The following is a 19,937-nucleotide window of genomic DNA, read 5'->3' on the forward strand; positions in this document are numbered from 1 at the left end:
TCAGGCTCCTAATACACTACACATTCTGTAGGTAGAGCCCAATGTGCAGGGGCTGGGCTGAGTCCAAGTAGATTCCAGGGCAGACCCTCAAATGGCTTTCAAGGTTTCCTTGATACAAAATTTAAATGTTATTCGTTCATGTTTTTCTGATTAACTGAAAGCAAGGTGGGGGCCCGCTAATCAAAAACCAAGTGTAGCTCTGCTCCACAGAGGGAGTCCAAAGGGAGTACTGCGCAGTGCTGATGGCAGTGCCTTCAAAGTGAATTCTGTGCAGAATACGGAAACACCAGCCACCTGAGTGCATGAGAGCGGGTGGCCGTTCTTTTGTCAAAGAGGCTCTGCCTGCGCCTCATCGTTAACATACCATCAGAAAAGCACAAATAATTTTCCACTGAAGAGGCTCAGAAAGGAAGAAGGTGAAAGCCGTGTATGTTCCTATAAGAGAACAGTTTCAAGATAAAGACAGTCTGGGTAGCAGTGCAGACAGAAAAGGACACACAGAACCAGGGTCGCGTCAATGAAGGAAGCCGCAGGGCACAGTCAAAATAAGACTTCCAATTCATCCTTAAGTAGATGCTTTTTTAAAGAATACCAGTACTCTAAAATAATCTATTTACTATACGTGATAGAAAGACGTTGTAACAGAAACCAAAATATTAGGAAACATAAAATCCTTTTATTAAAAGGTAGTTATAAAAATTATAAACAATAAAATAAGTACTCGTATGGAATAAAACTCTGTTTATCACATGTATCTAAAAATATTTTTTTACTTCCCCAAGTATTATCTAAATGTCTATAATATAGTGTTTTTCCTATCGCTCTAAAATGTTTAAAGCTTCTTGTTATTTGTACAGTCTTCTAAATGCCACTCATGTGGTTAACATGTCTAGAAATACACCATAAATCCAGTCTAATGAAGTAAAAGGTAAGCAGAAAAATGATTATTTCTAAGTATAATTCTAACTTATTTGAAAATCATACAACATCTGCATTGAAAAAACGTTCCAAGATTGGCTCCAACCCCCAACACTACCAAGGAAGAGCTGAAGGCACAAGGAAGGTGACTGACTTGTACCTCAAGTTATCAAGGCAGGTGGCATAGGAGCAGTTAGGACTGCAGCTCACCTGTCAGGACATCTAGTCTACGAGGTTTTCCAGTACATCACCATCCCCTCAGAATCCCTTCCCCGCGCCTCAGTTTTCACCACCCGCCCATTCCATTAGGTCATCATCATTCAGAAGAGAGGAAGAGAACGCTGCTGTTCATCCCCAGAGGAGACAAGGTTCTGCTGGTTTTACTGCAGGGTTACTGACTATAAGCCGTCCTGCAGGTGCATCCACATCGTACAGCCAGTGCTACAGCACTTCAAGCCTGAATGAAGGTATTGAATAAAATTCACTAGACTGATGTTGTAAGTCTTTGTTATTAGGTCACCACATAAAGTGCCAGAAATGATTTTCATGCCTGATGGGAGAAGGTGAACCAGTTGCAACATCCACTGAAAACAAACCAAAACACAGAGCCTATCTGCTGCCATCTGTGGTTAACTCTGGTTGAGACTAAGTGAACCGTTCGGTACAAAAACAGCAGGCATCCGACATGGAAACACTGGCATGGAAAATTTTCAAGCAGAACTGAGAGAGAAAGGAACCATTTCTTTACCTCTCTAAGATAGAATTCATCATGAAACTTTAAAACTAGGCTTTTTCGTAATTTAATATGTAATTTGCTAACTATATAAGAAAGAATTTACAATCAACTTTATATTGGAAGCTTGGCTGTATTTATAAAGTCACACTGGACATGCAGTAATCATATCAGTAACACACTCAATTTTCCTGCCACCTATCTTAATAAATCCCTGCTGTACAGTTCAACGAACACTCTTAGATTCTCAATAGCATCATCAAAAGGCATTAAATGCTCAACTATGCAGCCTAGTAATGTTGTACAAGGCACAGTAAAAGAAAACAACGTAAAAACCCAATACCAGAGGGGTCGAATAACTTGGAAACCTGCTTAAGGACAAAATTCCAAGTGTATCTGTGCTAAGACAATAAGAGTGACTATAAGACACAGAATTAGGAATCTTTACATCACGAGCAGCTATCAATTGGAAATGACAGCAGCGGGTGTGCAATACAGTCACCAGACACTGAGAGACAACAGGGAAGACAAAAGCACAGGGCAGACACAGGAGCACCATCGCACTCCTGTGTACTTTTAAACGCTAAATCTGGATGATGTGTGTAAACGGAGGTGCCAAGAAAACAGGGCAAGTGTAAGAGCAAAATTAACTCAACATGCCAATAGCCCATCAACAGAGACAGCAGCCTGGCAGCCAGGACCTAATCCCAACTCTGCTACCTGGTGACCCGAGCGAGTCTGGGACTTAGGCAGACAACAAAGATTTTGAATTAGATGATTTCCAAGATGCCTTTTGGTTCCCACATTCTCTGAGTCTACGCTACAAACGAGGTCTCACCACCCAGTTACAGCACCCCCTGGGAGTTATAACCTTGCCGCCCTGCTAAGGGTGTCTGAGCACGAGTCCTGGGTGTGTCTGCGGTACCCGCGGCAGAGCCCCTTACCACAGCGCGGCTCCTGAGGAGTCCCCTTCATGAACAACATGCAGGGCGCAGCATGAGTCAGCTTCTTCAGGCGAAGGCCCAGGTCTTCCTTTGGGTGCTCATTACCGCTGGGTGCGAAGGAGCCACTAGACGCATGTCGCTGAACTTTTTTTGTCAACTCTGGGGCATGGGCACCATCTAATCGGTCGATTTTCTGAGAATTCTAAAGTTAAAAAAGTCATTTAGAGTACGTGTGCATTCCTTCACCATCTCTATATTTTAGATTCCAAGATTATAACAAGCACAAATTCATAGTTCTAGCTAGTTCTTAAAGAGGTCAACATTATTATTGGAGAAGTTTTTTAAAACTCTGATTACAAACTGCCTGCTACCCATCTCAGTTTCAGAAATAATCATTTTCTTCTTTCCCTCTTTGGGAACATACTAGGAAAGCAGCGCTACATCTCAAACTCAAACCAGATCAGAGTCTAACCTAAAACAGAAAGGATTTCCCCACCCTTGCTGGGATCAATCTATTATTAAGTATAAATGAGGTATTTGGGGAACTACAGTAACACCCAGGGGTGCCCTGAAGCACAGGTTTGCACCCACTTCCTAAAGAGTCATCAATCAAATCAGAACCAGCCAAATGTTTCCTTACGTCCAAGCACATGCCCCAAACCACCAACTTCTGACCCAACTCAGGGAACATTTTGGGTTTACATCCACGTGTCTGATTTCTTTCCAGTTCTGGTGGGTGGACCTCCACAGTCCAGGCCCCTTCTCCAGGACCCCAGGGCAAGCAAACAATAAGACCACCAAAAGAAAGGGCGAAGCCAGGAGCAAACGAATGCCTACTGTTCAGGGATCAGGGGAGAGGGTAAAGGCACCAACACAGATAGCCCTGTGGCCCACTGCACACAGATAATCTCTTCCCATCTGTATCCTTACCTTGAAAAACAGAAAGGTGGGAACAGAACTAATTTCATATTTTTCAGATACTTCAGGAACAGCTTCAGCTTCCAACTTTAAAATAAAAGAATTTAAGCGTGATTATAAAAAGGTCCTTTTTCACTACTTCAATATGTAAATCAGTTTCACATGCATTATCCCTTCAAGTAGTTGACGTTTTTAAAGAGTACAAAAGTTTATGACACATTTACATTTAAATGAGACTCACTGGGCTGGCATGTCATCCACTGAGTCTGCGGTGTCAAAACAGGTTCAGAGGTTTTTATTTTGTTGCACATTTCAAAAGATGCCTGGAGGCTGTGAATAAAATTTTTGGTGCACTAGTGACCTAGTAAATTTTCAATCATATGCAGCTACTACTATATTGAAATCCATAAATCACTGACCCCAGTTATGTCATGATTACAGTGCTTATTTTCTGCCCACAGCCATTCTTGCTGTTTGCTCTACTGACTAATTTCAAGAGGCAGTACATCATGACTGACAGTTGCAGCCTTCTGCAAATTATGAAGCAAAAAGGAGTATTTCTTCAATAAACTACTGATGTCTGATAAATTTTACTTTTAACTCCTGCAAGGCTGCTGGACCCTAAGCAGATATCTTGCCAGGTTACTTGCTTCTGGGTCTATTCATACACTTAAATGCACGTTAAATACGATGGCCACATTCTATTGAGTAATTTCCTTGAAGCCCTTCAACAAGATATGATGTGGTATCTGATACATAAATCTAAACATATCTAGTAACACGATTCCTAAATAATTAGAACACAACTACTATAAGCTTTTTGTGTGGACTTTATAAACAGTATACTTTGAGAAAAACCAAGATACACTGTATCTTTCCCTTGCAGGACTGTCAATGTAATAATATAAACTTAAAACCAACAAAAATCTGTGTTCACACTATACCTGTAGGAAATAAAATTTATTGATAAATTATATCGTTAAGAGTTTTTAAAATATATACGCTGCATTTTTCCAAGAGTGAAAGATATCCACTGGGCTGGAGATACTATTTTTATCTGCAGCTTTAACCAGTCTGGTGTTTCTATCCAAATGAATGGTGATGATAAAGGGGGAGGTGGTCGTTTGTCTTTGGTCTGCACCTTCCATCTCATATATTCTTGGGCGCTCTTTTACCACCTTAATTCTTTTTTCTTTAGAACACCCTTTTGAAACAATATTTTAAATTATTTTCCTTTTTTAATGTGAAAAATTATATACATTTTAAAATCAACGTCAACTGTCCAAAAAAACTGAAAAAAAGAACAAAAAGAAGGTAAAGCATTCGATGGCAGCTATTTAGAAGAGGCTCTTTCTAAAGTCTAAGAAACTTCTGCGCCATATTCTTTCACACAGTTCCACACTCAGACCAAAGAAGAGCAGAAAGGTGATGACAAAGGCAGCGCACTGCTGTCTGTCTTTCGACTAACATCTGGTGAGTGCCCACCACACACTGGGCAGGGGCCAGGCTCAGTGAAGATCCCCATCGCTGGCACTCCTGGATTCTAACAGAAAAGTAACACAAATCAAAAAACAGGCAATACTAAGTAGAAACAAGATAACAGAGTCTTAAACCAGAACAAAACAAGTAGTACCCTGACTCATAATATCAGATTCCTATATGCTTTGACAAGCTGACCTCTTCTCACACTCCTGCTGGTTTCCAGTAGGGTCCCTTCCTGACAACTCTTCTGGGAAGCAAATGATGCTCTTGAAATTCCTGCTGAAGCCGGGAGGATCACTACACATGCCTCCCCTCAAATGAGCTCCCAGAAGACGAGATCTTAATAAGACAAAGGCAACGGTGACAGGCAAATCCTCCTGAGCCCGGGCCAGGAGCACCATTAAAGGCAAAGCCGTTCCCCAGAATATCAAGGGCATCTGAAGTCCGAAAACCTTCACAGCACTAAAACTCCTTGGAAATATTTCTGTTGGATGTAAGACAACATAAAGTTATAACAATGAAAGTAGAAGATAAATGTATAAACACTAAAATTTTTCATTTTAATTTTCTTCTGCATTCCGAAGAGACCAAAGGTGGCCAATAAGAGCTACCTTCCTTGGAGGCCTGCTCTGTGCCATAAGCCACGACAGGCCTTTACATGACTCGTCACAACCTGGAAGGTATGGGCATGCAGTCACCTCAGCTTCACAGAGGCAGGTAAAGAGGTCACTCCAGACACAGTAATAAGCAACAGAGATGAGGCACTACAAAGCCTGTCTGTGCTTTCTTCACCATACTATGGTTACCTTTTCCACTACAACAATCAAACAAGACATATCAAATTTCAAAGATAGGACTTATACATGACTTCAGGACTAAACACACATGAACATTTCCAGAATGGATTCCCAGCCAGAATGCCTTTGGGGGAACCATGTGCTTCCTACACAGTGAATCTCAAACTTGCAGCCTCCCCATGCAATCTGCTTTGTGTCTGTGGAGAAGGGGGAGGAGGGCAGGGAGGTGTTACTATGGGATGAAGCCAGAGGAAGGGAATTCTCCATCCTCTCCTTCAATTACCAGGGGTCACCAATGACCATCACGATGATAACGGCTAAAGCAGTGATGTATTCTAGGCCAGACACCATTCTGAGGGCGTTCATGTACTGAGTTCATTTAATCCTCATGAAAGGTGCTGTCATCACACCTGTCTTGAGGAAGAAACTGGACCTTAAAGAGGCGAGGCAACCTGGTCAGGAGTATAGCACTGCTGCGTGATGGAGCGAGGCGGCCTGGCTCCCGGGGCGCACCCCACCCCACGCGGCCCTGCTGCCACCTCCCCATACCCAGTGGGGGCTCCTTTCTCCTCATGTACTGACACTTCAGTACCATTCAGTAAGTGTGGCCACACCCACCTTCTCTGATACCCTTCCCTTGGCTTTTGTGTTTTCTTTTCCCCTAACTCTTCGACTAAGTCTCTGGCTTCTTCCTTCACCTCTGGCCAACCACTACCTGGCTGCACGTCCCAGGACATGGTTCTGCGTCAGCTTTTCTTATCTACACTCATTTTCCTAGAGTGTAGGTTTCTCATGTAACCCCCTGGCTCTAAGGAACACCAGTGTGGCACCACCACCCAAGTTCTATCCAGGCCAGACACTCGACATCTGCACTCAGATCCCTACTAGATATCTCCCACTAAATCTGTTCCGCCCCAGGGCATCTCTAGCTCATCTAATCCATCTAGCTGCTCAAATCAAAAAGGAGACAACCTTGACTAATCTATTTCCTTCACTCTTGGCATCAAATCCATCAACAGGTCTCCTGGGTCCCCCCTCCAAAATATAAGCCAACTCAGACCACAATATCATTTGGACCTTCTCCCCACTAGTGTCCAAGGCACCTCTCACCCGGCCTAGTGAAACAGCCTCTGAGCTGGTATACCTGCTTCTACTCTGCACCCTTACCCCCTTCAAACCATTCTCCACATGGCACCCACAGTAATTAACTTAAGAATCAGACGGTGTCACTTCCACTGCACTTGGAATAAAACCAGCACTCACCCACTGCCCACAAGGTCACGTGGCCCTTGCCTACTTCTGCAACTTCATATCAGAGCCTCTCCTGCTTTGCTACCCTCCAGCCCCACTGGCCACCTGCTGCTCCTCTAAAGTCTGCACTTGCTAAGCCTCTACCTAAAAGCTCTCTCCCAGCTCCTCCAGTGACTGTCACCTTTTCATTTTTTAACTCTCACTTAACTAGATACACCCTTTCAGCCCAACCTAAATCAAGCAAAGCACCCCACCCACCTAAGTCCCCATCTTTCACAGCCTGCCTGTGTCTTTCTTTTGCTGAACTTAATACCACCTGAAATTACCTTGGTACTGTGTGTTACCTATTTATTGCCTATATCCTTACTGTTCCGTATTCGCAGTAACTAGCACAATGTGTGGCATGTAATTAAGTGTTCAAGTAATAAATTTTGACATAATATTGAACGAACGGTGGTCACTATTCCTAAGCCAAAAATGGGAATGACTACTTGCCAGTGGTGCCACTGAGGCGCCCGGGTTAAGGCAGGAATGATGAAACTCAACATTCCAGTGTAAATCAACTATACATCAATAGGGACTTCCCTGGTGGTCCAGTGGTTAAGACTCTGCACTTCTGCTGCAGGGGGCAAGGGTTCAATTCCTGGTCAGGGAACTAAAATCCCACATGTCATGTGGTGCAGTCAAAAAAAACACACAAAAAAACAAAAAACTATACATCAATAAAACAAGCAAACAAACAAAAACACCAGCCGTTTCAGGACATTCTGTTATACCTCACACAGGGCTTCTTTCTATTCTGTGATGTGATACAAAAGGAAAATTTTTCAAAATTCAAATTCTTTATTTGTCAGATAATCAAATATAAATTTCAAAATAGTATTAAATTAACATTTCTGATAACTTTTTTTAAGACTTTGCCAAATTTAGCCCAGTAACAGCTAATAAACTATGTTAACTGTGGTATTTTTTAAACTACCAATACAACATAGATTAAAACTAGGATATTTATAAGATTTAACAATTCTACTAGAATTACCTGAGAGACATTTTTAGAGTTCGTAAAAAATGGAATCCTACATATGCTCTAAGATGCCAAATAAACGGAGCAATATTCTCTGACACGAAAAAACAAATTCAGCTAGTTAGTTGGTACCTAGTTATACAATTCAGCTAGCTAGCTGGTACCCTTCTGGAGACTGCCCTACATTTTCTGCTTAAACACACTAACTGCACAGATATTTAGAATTAAACAGCATAAGCTACAGAAATTATCTCTGCTAATTGTATAGACCTTTAGAAATTAAACAGTGTGAGCTGTATCTTTAAGATGACTGCACATTTAAGAATAAATCAAACAATAAAGATTCCTCCTTTTTAAGGAATCAAAAAAAAACCCCAAATTTAAGTATAAAATTCTTTATGTACCCTTGATTTCATATCCGAAGTTACAATGGGCATAAAATGCAACAGCAGCAGCCACCATACAAACAAGATTAATATTAAATGAAATACAATAATATAAAATCTCACCAACCAGGTGGCTGGTAAGTCTGACTTCAAGAATTGTACCAAAATGCATTACGTGGTAAAATGAATACCATGGCCTGGTAGGATCAAGGTATTAAGCTGGAATTAGGGGGAGAGGGGAGAGCAGGCTGGCATGGGAGGTGGGAGCCATCTGCACAAACAAAAACAAAAACAAAAACAAAACAAACAAACAAAAAAACATGGTAAGGTACAGTCCCTGCCTCAAGTATCCTACCATCTAGTCAAGAAACCAATAACAAAAATGGGAACGAAATGACAGAGCAGATGAAAGATACAAGATATTCCCTAACAATCCAACCAAAGGCACAGACTAAGTTCAGAGAGAGGAAAGGGGGAAAAAAAAAAAGAACAAGCCACAGAGGTACACAAGAAAGACTTCACACAAAATGGATTTGATTTAAATCATCATGTTGTATACCTTAAATATACACAATTTTTACTTAAAAAATAATAAAATCAAATATAACATTTTAAAAATAAATTGCCACTCCTATAAAAAACTGGATTTGATTTGGACCATGAATATGACTAGTGGCACCCAATGTCATGACCCAATACTATCCTCCCTCCTTCCCATCTTGAAAGAGTCTATCTACCAATTTGATTTAATGATAAATGTGTATTCCCATTTTAGTTAAAGTGCTAACAAACTGACTTTATACAAGCAAAGGCACTGGACATTTTAATTAGCTAATTTTATTCTGAATAAATGTAAGGTTTCTGTGAGACTTCTAGCAACAGAAATAACTCAGGTATCTCCTCCAAGCCCTTGGAAGAGTGAGAACGTCAGGGTGGGACACAGCCCTAGTACCTGACTGGATGTGGCAGCAGTGCAGGTAAGCACAACAGCACGTGGCCTAAACATGGCACCAGGAAGATGCACAGGTACTCTATTACCATGTCATCAGTCCATAAGTGAGGGGATTCAGATGCAATAAATGTGAAAACCCTGCCTTTCAGCAACCTATGCCAATGTGCACAAACTACTGGGACCAAAAACGTATTCTGGCTTTTCTCGGGTATTATTCTACCACCTTCTACAAAATAAGGAACTGTTGATGATCACAAAACTTTACAATCAAACTATTAAAAACATAGTGTTTAATATCACTTACATAATGATTCTGTAAATCTAAGTCACAAAATGAACTAACCTCTATACTTCAAGTCAAAAATGCCAAACGACTGCAGCCATTAAAAAAGAGACCAAGAAATCAAATTAAAAGAAGCGGAGGGTAGTAGAATATCAGTTCTATACCCTAGAAGCTTGACAAAGCGCTCATTGAGAAAAGTGTTTTGAAATGAACCACATGCCCCCCTCACTGGGAAATGCCAACGGATCTCAAATATCTTACTTCTCCTGGGCTGACTATTGTTCAGCATTGTGGCCTTTAAAATTACCTACCTTCCAAATTCCATGCGAATGATCTTTGCCTTTCAGGATGTCTCAGAAAGGAAAACTATGCCACAGAGTGATTTTCCAGAAAAGTAACAACACCTGGGCAAACTACCCACCTAGCCCCGTCACCCTCTCCGTGAATGGCAGGTGTAGTTGGGCTCAGGTATCCCCAACAGATAAGGGCTTCCCAACCCTTGGCTTGCTGAGACACTTAAGCACTGTTACTTAAAATCTCACTGCCAGGTTTGGTACCAATGTGAGAAGTAATTCTACGGTCACTTTAAATAAATCATTCAAATGGCAGCTGAGAACAACGTGTTACCTAAACCAGTAACATTATACACATAAAAGCAGACTGGCAACAATTACCATCATCTTGATTAATCTTATGATTGAAATGTTTAATCATTCATTTCACTTGCAATCGTTACCTTTTATCACTGACCAAGCCTGCAGTTTTAATGTCGCCTTCTATTATTTATACTGGACATTTTAGGGTTACAGTCTAAGGTTACATTACACATTTCATTGGAATTTTAAATAAGTCCTTAAATTTTAAAAAGCTAAGTATTATATTCATATTTGCTCTATGTGCATAAAGAAACACTGGAAGGATTCATACAAAATTAATACAAGCAACTACTTATAAGATGGGACAACCAGGCTGACGGGAAGGAGTGGGCTGGGCCTTCTCAATGTACATCTTTTTACATTGTTTTGATTTTTGAACCATTTAAGTGCAGTATCTATTCAAAACACACATTTCTATAGAAACTGTCTGAAAATTATATCACCCACTCTACAAATGAATTAATATGTCAGAATTCTGGGTCTTCAGTACACATAAAAAGCGGCATACAGACAAACACACTTGACATCACTTTTAACCCCAGATACAGGTATACTTGCCAACACATCCTTTGAACTCACAAACGCTGGTTTTAAAAAATAAGGCTTCGTGTTTTTTGTCTGTTTTTTTAAATCCTAAGGATTCAGCTTTTGAATACAGGGTGTGCCACTCTTCCGAAAAATTCATTTCTAAGATATTCAACTCATATTGTGGCCATGTTGCCTAAATCAGTACTAAGTCCTGATGGATAACATTAAATGTGCTTAAGCCAAGGGAGCTAATCCAGTCACAACTCTCACCTTCCTAGTACTACCTACCCAGGAAAGATACTAGTAACATAGAGCATGGAAAACAGTAAAAACAAAGGCAGCAAGGGAGAAAGCAGCTTTCTTTTCCCTCTGCTTCCTGAACAGGCCAGAAGAACACAGTTTCTCCTGCAGGTGTGCATTTACCGCAACCCCAGACAGCAACCTCTTCCTACTCCCCCGGTTTCTAGCATACCCTCTAGCATACCTTCACATACCCTTTCCTGAGTCACTTTCCACATCACACCTAGCTTTTCAATGAAGTAAGTCTTGTTAACATCATTCCTATATGAAAACCACAATTACCCACAAAGAATGACCTAGTCTGCTTCTGCTCACGAAAACATTCCCCCGACTGCCCTTCCTGTCTTCCCACCCAAGCATATGTTAGAGAAAGTGTGGTGAGTTTTACACCACTCAGTACTTGAGAAATGCAAAACCATTTTAAGATTTTTAAGAATAATCTCATGTGAAAATAACAGATCTCAACACCAACTATGAATCCCACGCCACCCCTCCCTTATATGTTAACAAAACGTAGTCTAGCCCATAAATCAGAATTAAATTCATAAAAGACATGACTGAAAGTATAGTACCTTCACAAATGAAACTTGGGGGTGTTCTTTGGCTAACTCTGCCATCACATCGTTCATCTGAGCACACTGGGGAGCCCATGGTGCCCAGAAATGGACCACAAGGAGGGACCTGTAAATCCACAAAAGGCAGTTGTTACAAATATAGTAACTTGAGAAATAAGCAAATACTCACACAGATTAAATTCTATTACCATAGAAACCTTTACAAGAACCACCTGAATTGTCTTTGTGCTGCTAGAATTGTTATATTAAAACACAGGCTGAAATATAATGATTTGATAGGTCTTGAGACTCCTTCGGATAAATTTTCAAGTTAATGGTATTTCTTGAGTCAATACTTAGCTCTCATGAAGTGGTTCTGAACATTCATCTACCTCAACCACTAGCACAACTATATTCAGAGACCTCAGGAAAGATGGAAACGAGATTGCTGTAGTTAAGGCACAATGTTTGTGAAAAATGACTGTACGTGCATTACTATTATTAATGCTAGTATTTATTTTTTAACATGGTACTGTGATGAAGTGACCATAGGATTAGGAATAAAATGCTGTAAATGAAGGTATGTAAGCAAAAAACAAGGGAAAAATGGAAGCCCTTTTTTACAAACATACTTTTTTATATCATGCTACAAAAGATTTTCTAAAAATTGATAGTTTGAACAGACAAAATAGTGGATTAATAACTTGATGAAATAGGAAGGAAGGGAGGGAGGGAGGGAAATTCTTAATTGAAGGCAGGGAGCCAGATCCTCCAGGTCCCTGCAGGCACTACAGGGACGGAGAAGAGGCTGGCTGGGGGGCCTCGGGACCGCGAGTGCCCGTCTGCCTCCCGGACAGGCTAGGGAAGGGTGCAAGGCTCCATGCACTGAACCACAGGAAAGACTCACAACCAGCAGCCACATCTCCCAGGTAGGACTATCCTAGAAATACGTGCGTGTGACACGGAGAAACTGCTCAGAGTAGGTTTCCTCCACAGTCGTTTTAGGATTGCACATTTTAGACCAATCTTGTCCAGTATTTTTTCTGTCTTTTGTATTTTTCTGTTACGCCAACAAGCTGAGAATTTGGCCCCGGGGGGATCCATGTGGTAGGCAACGGCTGCTCTCTGGCCAAGGCCTTCCTAAAGGATTCAGTCATCCCACTGTCTGTTCCCCAGCCCCACCCCCAGATGAAACCCATGATAAGGGAAGAGTTCTGAGGTCAGTACAAACCAAGTAAGTCTGTAAATTAAAGCTGTCAGTTTTCCTCTGAGAGGGCACTTTGCCTCAGGCCTGGGCTATGTGCAGAATTAAACCTGGCTGTGAGTTAGAAGAGGCACCATTAACTTTGGGGCCCGGAACACCGGGGGAGAAAGGTTTGTGTGGTGTGTCATAAAGGTCTTGAGTGCGTTCGGCCGCACCTCACTACTTCTGGGCCAGCCTGACTGCTGATGTCCACATTAGCACACACCTGAACCCCTCTGCTAAACTCTAGCCCTGCTCCCCTATGTAGGTCAGATGTTCAGCCTCTGGGTTTCTCTGCCATGGCGAGAATCCCCAGGCCATGGAGTTGGGTATTAGCTCTTTTAGCCAGCTTTTGTGGAAACTGCCTTTGACTGAACCACTAAAGAGACAAAGGGGGTATGAGTTCCCAGTTACCCAAGAGAGATCAGATGTCCCTCAAGAACAGCCTGGGTTCCCACCTACAGACCTTAGGAAGGTGAATCCAACCTTTTTCCTCACTGGTTTTTCTTTCCAAATTTATTTGCTTTTAAGAACTATAAACTCTGGTTGTTGTTTTCCATGTTCTCAGGGCCCCTGGGTAGACAAAACTTGATGATTTCAGAGCAGATATAGGCCAAGAAACCATGGCGTTGAGTGTGCTGAGTCCAGACAAATGATATTTATATACACATCCAAATTTGAAGAGAAAATGTATTTCTTTAGGTTTCAAACACTGTAACAGATATAAAGCAAAAATAAAAACCTGTTGCAAAGGTTAAAAAAAAAATTCTTAGGAATCTCAGTATATATCTCTCAACTGTTTTCACATAAAATTATCTTGGCAAAGATATCTTTAAGTCTATTTTCATACCCAACTGAAAAACCCTTTAGTTTTACAGAATTCTAAATTCAAATATAATTCCCCTCTCCCACAAAAAAATCTGAAAACTCTGGAAGAAAACAGTTGAAAAATAAGTTACAAGGAGAAAGGAAACCAGGACAACTAACCTTGGGCAAGGAAAGAAGTAACCAACTGTAAAACCATGAAAACAATACAGGTGAGCAGAGGAGCCTACCATGTAGTGTGGGGGAGTGGAAGCTGAGGGAGGCACTGGGGACCTCATGGCGGGGGGCGGGCAGAATTGGGTGACACTGGAGCACAGTCTAAGTTTCAGTACCTCCAAGTTTCTGGCTTAGTGACTGATGGCTAGTGGTGGCACTAGCCAGGAACCATAGTATAGAAGCTACCAACCTGAGAGGAAAGGAAGTCTAGTGGGCTGTTAGTGACAGTCTGGAGCTCAGGAAAGAAGTCCATGCTTGATCTGCAGATGTGGGAATCAAGAAATAGACAGCACTGGCCCCATGTTCACCCAAGCAGGATACAGAGGAGGCAGAGTGCACAGCTTCTGGGGCTCTTCAACACTGAGCTAGGACAGATGGCAGGAAAGAAGCCCTGGTAGTAGACCAGAGAAGGGACCTAAGAGGCACATAGCAAGGTTCGATAGTCTCGCAGGAGTCAAGAAGGAAGGAGAGACAATCCCCAATGCAGCAGGAAGGGCAGCCAGCAACGATGAGCATAACTGCAGTGGATGCCAGAAGAGGCGCCTGGACCCCTGAGCTGAGGATGAGGAAGCAGAGACTGCTGGAAACCTGCTCTGTAAGAGACCAGGCTGTAAACAGAGAGCAAGGATCAAGACAGGATCAAAGGATGGGCTTTTTTCAATACAAGAAAATTTCCACAGTTTATTTTGTGAAGGGACAGTGCAAATGGAGAGGGAGATGCTGAAGACACAAGAGATAGCAGCTAAGGATTCAAGGTCTCAGAGGCGGCAGGAGAGGGAACTCTAGAGCAGAGGAGAATTCGCCTTAAGAAGAGGGACAGTCCCCTTTGGGTCAGGAGCAAAGGAATCAAGGATGGGTAAAGCTACAAGTAAATGTGTAGGTGCTGGGGGAAGGGCAAGGAGAAGAGCTCTGGAAGATGCTTCTGGAAGTCCTGTTTTCCCTGGTAGGAAGAAGGCCATATGCTGAAACAAAGGAAAATGGAGGACAGGGGTCACAGATAGGACCAAGGAAGAAGGGAGAGCTGCCCTGGGGCACACAAGAGGAAGGCGGGAGGCTCTAAAGGAAGAGCCACCTGAGGTGGGGAAGGACACATGGTAGGGCCCCCTCCATGGGTTCTGTACGTGTAGCCAGCAGAACTCAGGAGCTTCAGCATGTGCGTAGGTGGGCAGACTGTGGAGGAAGCATGTCACCAATCACTGCTTCCGCTTCCTGTCAGGCATGCATCTCAGTCTCCCTTGCGTCCCTGGCTGGGGCCCTGGAACTGAGCTGTGGCCGGTGGGATACAGGCCAGAACTGAGCTACCGGGCCCCTCAAAAACCCTCCCGCGTGAGCCTCGGCCTACTCTCGCCTCATCTCGCAGAGCTTCTGCAGAGGACGCAGGGGAGGCTGTGAGGCCCTGAAGGATGATGAGAAGGAAAACAGGCCCACGAAAGGGCTGTACAAGAATGTTCACAGCAGCCCGGGACAGAAGAGTCAAACCTGCAAACACCCCAAATGTCCACAAACTGAAGAAACCGTTGTGTGTTAACACAGTGGAACACCACTCAGCAATAAAAAAGGAACCAACTGCAGAGACATGCAACATGGATGAACCCCAAAAACACACTGAGCAGAACAGGCCAGAGATGAAAGTGACGCCACTTACACAAAGTCCAAGAGGAGGCAAGACGAATCACAGTGACAGAAAGCAGATCACTGGTTGGCGATTACTAGCAAGAGCCTAAAGAACATTCTGGGGCTCTATATTCTTGTTCTGAATGATGGTTACTTGTGTTAATATACATGTCAAAATTCATCACATCCAACAATTACGATCTGTGCATTTTATTATGGTATACAAGACAGTCAAAAATCAACCGCGCTCCGGTTATAGTAAAACTTCCGTTGGCCACACACTGTCTTATCAGCACTTTCCATTCAAGGCTGCTGTCTCCCCAGTCACTGCTGTGCAGGTGTGAACATGTTACATCAGTTCATTCGTAATTGTGGTGCAAGCAAAAATGGATGCCCCAATTGTGATTTGCATGAAAAAAGAACAGGGTGCAGTGATTCATTTTTTGTGGTCCGAGGGTGTGCACGTCTGCACACTTCTGGCCACACTGTTGACACTCCGCAAAAACTTCGTTTTGAGGTTTACAGCATCTTCCCTATAGTCCTGATCTTGCTCCATCGGACTTTCACCTGTTTGGTCCCCTGAAAGCAGCCCTACGAGGACGAAGATTCACTTCTGATGAAGAAGTGAAGACAGTGGTGCATTCGTGGCTTACAGCTCAACCTAAAACTTTTCTTAATGAAGGGATACAAAAGCTTGTTGACAGATGGACAAAGTATTGAAAAGCAAGGCGATTATGTCGAAAAAATGATGTGTTTGTCTTTTCTAAAAGTTAATTAAAATCTGCCAGAGTGCAGATATTTTTGACTCACCCTCATATAAGTTAATACCGCAATCTTTTAAAAGTAGGATACCACTTTTTAACAAACCAAAAAAAAAAGATTTTTTAAATCATAATACTCAATGATAAAAAGGATAAAGTGAGACAGCACTTTCATATCCTACTGGTAAAAACTAAATTGGAACCTTTCAGAATTTCTTACACACTTTCAAATATCTACCCTATGAAAGTCATTAAAGAGACAAATATGTATGTGTATGAATACTTACCCAGTATTTTATAATACATAGCAAAGGGTTGTAACAAATATATTATTAGTTTTCTTACCAGTCATACAATAAAATATTATAAAGCCATTAAAAACACATTTCAAGGAATGTTTAATGACATGGGAATATGCTCACGAGTCCATTTTTAAAAAATTAAAACAGGTTACCAAACTTAAATTCCATTACTACTAATATGGCTTTGAAGAGCAATTTAACTTAACTTCCACATCTGTAAAATAGCAGTAACACACACGGAGGCTTGGAAGATCAAACAAAAATATATAAGCACTTTGAAAATATTAAAGAATGATATTAATGTTGTTATTTTAAGTTATCCACAATATTCTCATATTTAGATGCTTAACTTGCACTTTCAATTAAGTACACGATGCCTAATACCATAAGGACATAAACTTGAAACAAATATAAACACTGTCACCCTCTCTTGATGACTCACTGATGAAAGGTGATTCTCCATAAAGATGGAAAGCGTATTCTCTCCATCCTCATGGACAGCCCAATATGCAGGGTGCATTGTTTAACGAAAACCTTTAGAGAAAGATGAGGTTCAAATCCTAAGCAATGTGATTTTAAACAATGTAACAAACCTCGGTTCTTTATCAGTAAAATAATTAGTGATCAATAAATGGTTGTTTCCCTGTTATTACAGGTGTTCCACTCCTACAGTTATTCCTCTGCAGATAACACCAGCTACCACTTATTAAAATCATATAGTATTAGCAAAATATTTTACAAATGGGCAAGACCTTAATTCTCTGCAAATGGGTATTAATAACCCCATTGTCTAGACCAACTGAGGTTTCAGTAACATATAAACATCTGATTAGATGTCTTAAGCAGATTTCAATTCACCTGAAATTTTAAAATTAAGAAGTGACCATTCATAAAGTAGACATTCAATGACTACATTAACAAGTACTATTTAATATTCTGAAATGCTACCATTTTCACCAAAAGTAGCAGAGATTTGTTCCTTCCCCAGATAGCAAGTATCACTTCCCATGTGCCCAATTAATCACCACGGAAAAGGTATATTGTTTTCTGGGGTCATTTCAAGTACTGGCCTGTAGCAAGAATACATCCAAATGGTATTAACATTTAAACTTTCACCAATGGTGATATTTTAAGGGCTTTTATGTTTAAAAAATGAAACACAAAATCAAAAATGCGAAACACAAAAAGCAAATAGTCTTCCACGTGACAGCGAACTGAACATTTACGAAGGGCAGGCCTCACAAGCCCTGCTCCCTTCCAGAGGCCGCCTCTGTGGCCGCCTAAGATGCGGGCAGTGCCGGAGGAACCCCCTTTCACCGACAAGCCACTGTCATGCCCCCCGCCCCGCCCCGCCCCGCTTTTTCTTCCTTAACAATTTCCCAGGCAGACCCGACGAGCCAGAGGAGCGCTTTCGGCGAACACGTGTAACCCCGGCCCCGCAGGGAAGTACCACGCGCGCTCCCCCGCCGCGCCCGCGCTCCGCATCCCCGCCGCTCGCCCGGCGCGCGCGCCGCCCGCCTCTCACGCACGCTCGGGGCTGCCCCTGGGCCACCGCGCGGCTACCGCCCGCGGGCCGCGCCGCCGAAGGGCTGAGACTGCGCGAGGCCCCGGCCAGCCAGGCGCCGCCCACGCCTCGCCCTTCCGCGTGGGCGCCGTCGCGAGCCCCCTCGCCGCAGAGGGCCCCGGGGCCTGGCGACGTCACGGGCGCAGGGGTTCCGGGACGGCTCCCGGGCCATCGGCTGCAGCTCCGCCGCGCCCGCGGCTGACGCCCCCCGAGGGCTCGCCCGGCGGAGGCGGCCAGGTCGCGGCGGAGCCCGGGCGCGCGCCCGCCGGCTCGGGGCCTCCTCGCATCCCCCGAGCCGGGCCTCCGCATCCCCGCGGGCCTGCTGCGGGTGCCCGCCCAAGGGGAGAGGCGCGTGCGCCCGCCCAGAAGCGGGCGGCGGGGCCGGCTCGGGACACGGGGACCCCGGGCGCGCGGCGCGCCACCCGCCCCCGCCCCCGCCCCGCGGACAGGCGGCAGGCCCACCCGCCCGGCCGGGCCGGGACGCGGCGCCGGGGGCCGTGGCGGGGCCGGGGCTCTGCGGCGGCCCCCGCGGCCCTTCCGGGGCGGGGACCCGGGCTCGGGGTCCGCGCCGGCCGCTCCGCCCAGGCCGGGCCGGCGAGAGGGAGCCAGGCCGCCCGCCGCCGCCGCCGCCCGCGAGGCCGGCCCGCGCCGCGTCCCCTCACCCGCGCCGCCCGCCGTCCCTCTTACTTGGCTCTGAGGCGCAGCAGCTCCTCAAACTGCCCGGCCGAGCCGACCTCCACCACCGCCGCCGCCGCCTCAGCCGCCCCCGCCGCCATGCTGCCGCCGCCGCCGCCAGACGGGAGCAATCGAGCGCGGGCGTCCGATGGGGGCGGGGCTCCGGGGCTGCGCGCGGAAGCCCCGCCCCGCCCCCGGCCCGCGCGGAAGCCCCGCCCCCGGCCCCCGGTGTGACCCCGGGCGCGGCCCCAGGGCCCTTCCCCTCGGGGCCTCCAGGGCCCTTCGCGCCCTCATCGCGGGCCTTCCCGCGGGCCTCGCCCGGCTGCCCTTGGCAGAGCCTCGCGCGGACGCCGCGGGCCGCGTGTCCGCGCCGCCGTCCCACCGCGGCTCCCGCTGCGCCCGGGCAGCCCCGTTCGCGGTACCGGACCCTCGGTCACCAGGGCGCCCTGGGCCGCCCGCCGAGCGCCCCCGCCTCCGGAGCCCGGCGTCCGTCGGCCCCGGAGGGCCGGGGGGTGGGGGGCGCCCCTGTGGTCCCCCTGTGGTCCCGCGCAGACCGCGCCCGGCCTTCTCCCCGAGGCGCCCCCCGCCCCACGGACACCGTCGCTTCCGCGCGGACACGCGGGGCTCCGCCGGCGGGGCTCGGGCCCCGTGGAGCCTGCCCCCGGGTGTTCGGGGCACACCTCGCGGGAGAACCGTGCCCTGCTCCCCGCCGGCCCCGTTCTCATCCCGGGCGGAAGCGGCGTCTCTGTCCCGGGCCCGGGCTGGAGCCAAGCGCATGGCAGGTGCCCGGTGCACGCGGTCAGCCTGCAGCCCGTGAAGCAGTGGGCTTGCGGAGGCTCAGACACGTATCACCCAAAGAAAATCATGAGATATACCTCGTTTAACTTGATTGCATGTTAAAATACTACTTCTGGTAGACCAGATTTTATGAAATGTATTAGTAACATTAAATTTACCTCTTGCTACCTTTTAAATGTGGTTACTAGAAATTTTTAAAGTACATAAGTGACT

The 19,937-nt window shown here is 45.1% G+C and overlaps 1 protein-coding gene and 1 non-coding gene across 4 annotated transcripts in view; one reads left to right on the forward strand and one right to left on the reverse strand.

Annotated features, from left to right (window-relative positions):
- Positions 1-19,078, reverse strand: part of GLRX3 (glutaredoxin 3) — a 31,694-nt gene extending 12,616 nt beyond the window's left edge. For 2 of the 3 annotated variants that reach the window (XR_009053715.1, XM_057734951.1), the window contains exons 1-4: positions 18,939-19,078; positions 11,745-11,853; positions 3,526-3,600; positions 2,596-2,797 (exon numbers count right to left, since the gene is read on the reverse strand). Coding sequence is in view for 2 of the 3 variants with exons in the window: in XM_057734951.1 (XP_057590934.1) it covers positions 2,596-2,797; positions 3,526-3,600; positions 11,745-11,853; positions 18,939-19,027 (475 nt within the window). In the remaining variant the exon portion in view is untranslated. Of the gene's footprint in view, positions 1-2,595; positions 2,798-3,525; positions 3,601-3,754; positions 3,844-11,744; positions 11,854-18,938 lie in introns of all 3 variants that reach the window. The other variant, XM_057734952.1, reaches the window with a different exon arrangement.
- On the forward strand, positions 7,626-7,698 carry TRNAR-UCU (transfer RNA arginine (anticodon UCU)). Its single transcript has one exon. It is a non-coding gene; the product is annotated as a tRNA-Arg (tRNA).
- Positions 19,079-19,937: the final 859 nt, after the last annotated feature.

The sequence above is a fragment of the Hippopotamus amphibius genome, chromosome 5, assembly GCF_030028045.1.
Source record: "Hippopotamus amphibius kiboko isolate mHipAmp2 chromosome 5, mHipAmp2.hap2, whole genome shotgun sequence".
NCBI classification, from domain to species: domain Eukaryota; kingdom Metazoa; phylum Chordata; class Mammalia; order Artiodactyla; family Hippopotamidae; genus Hippopotamus; species Hippopotamus amphibius.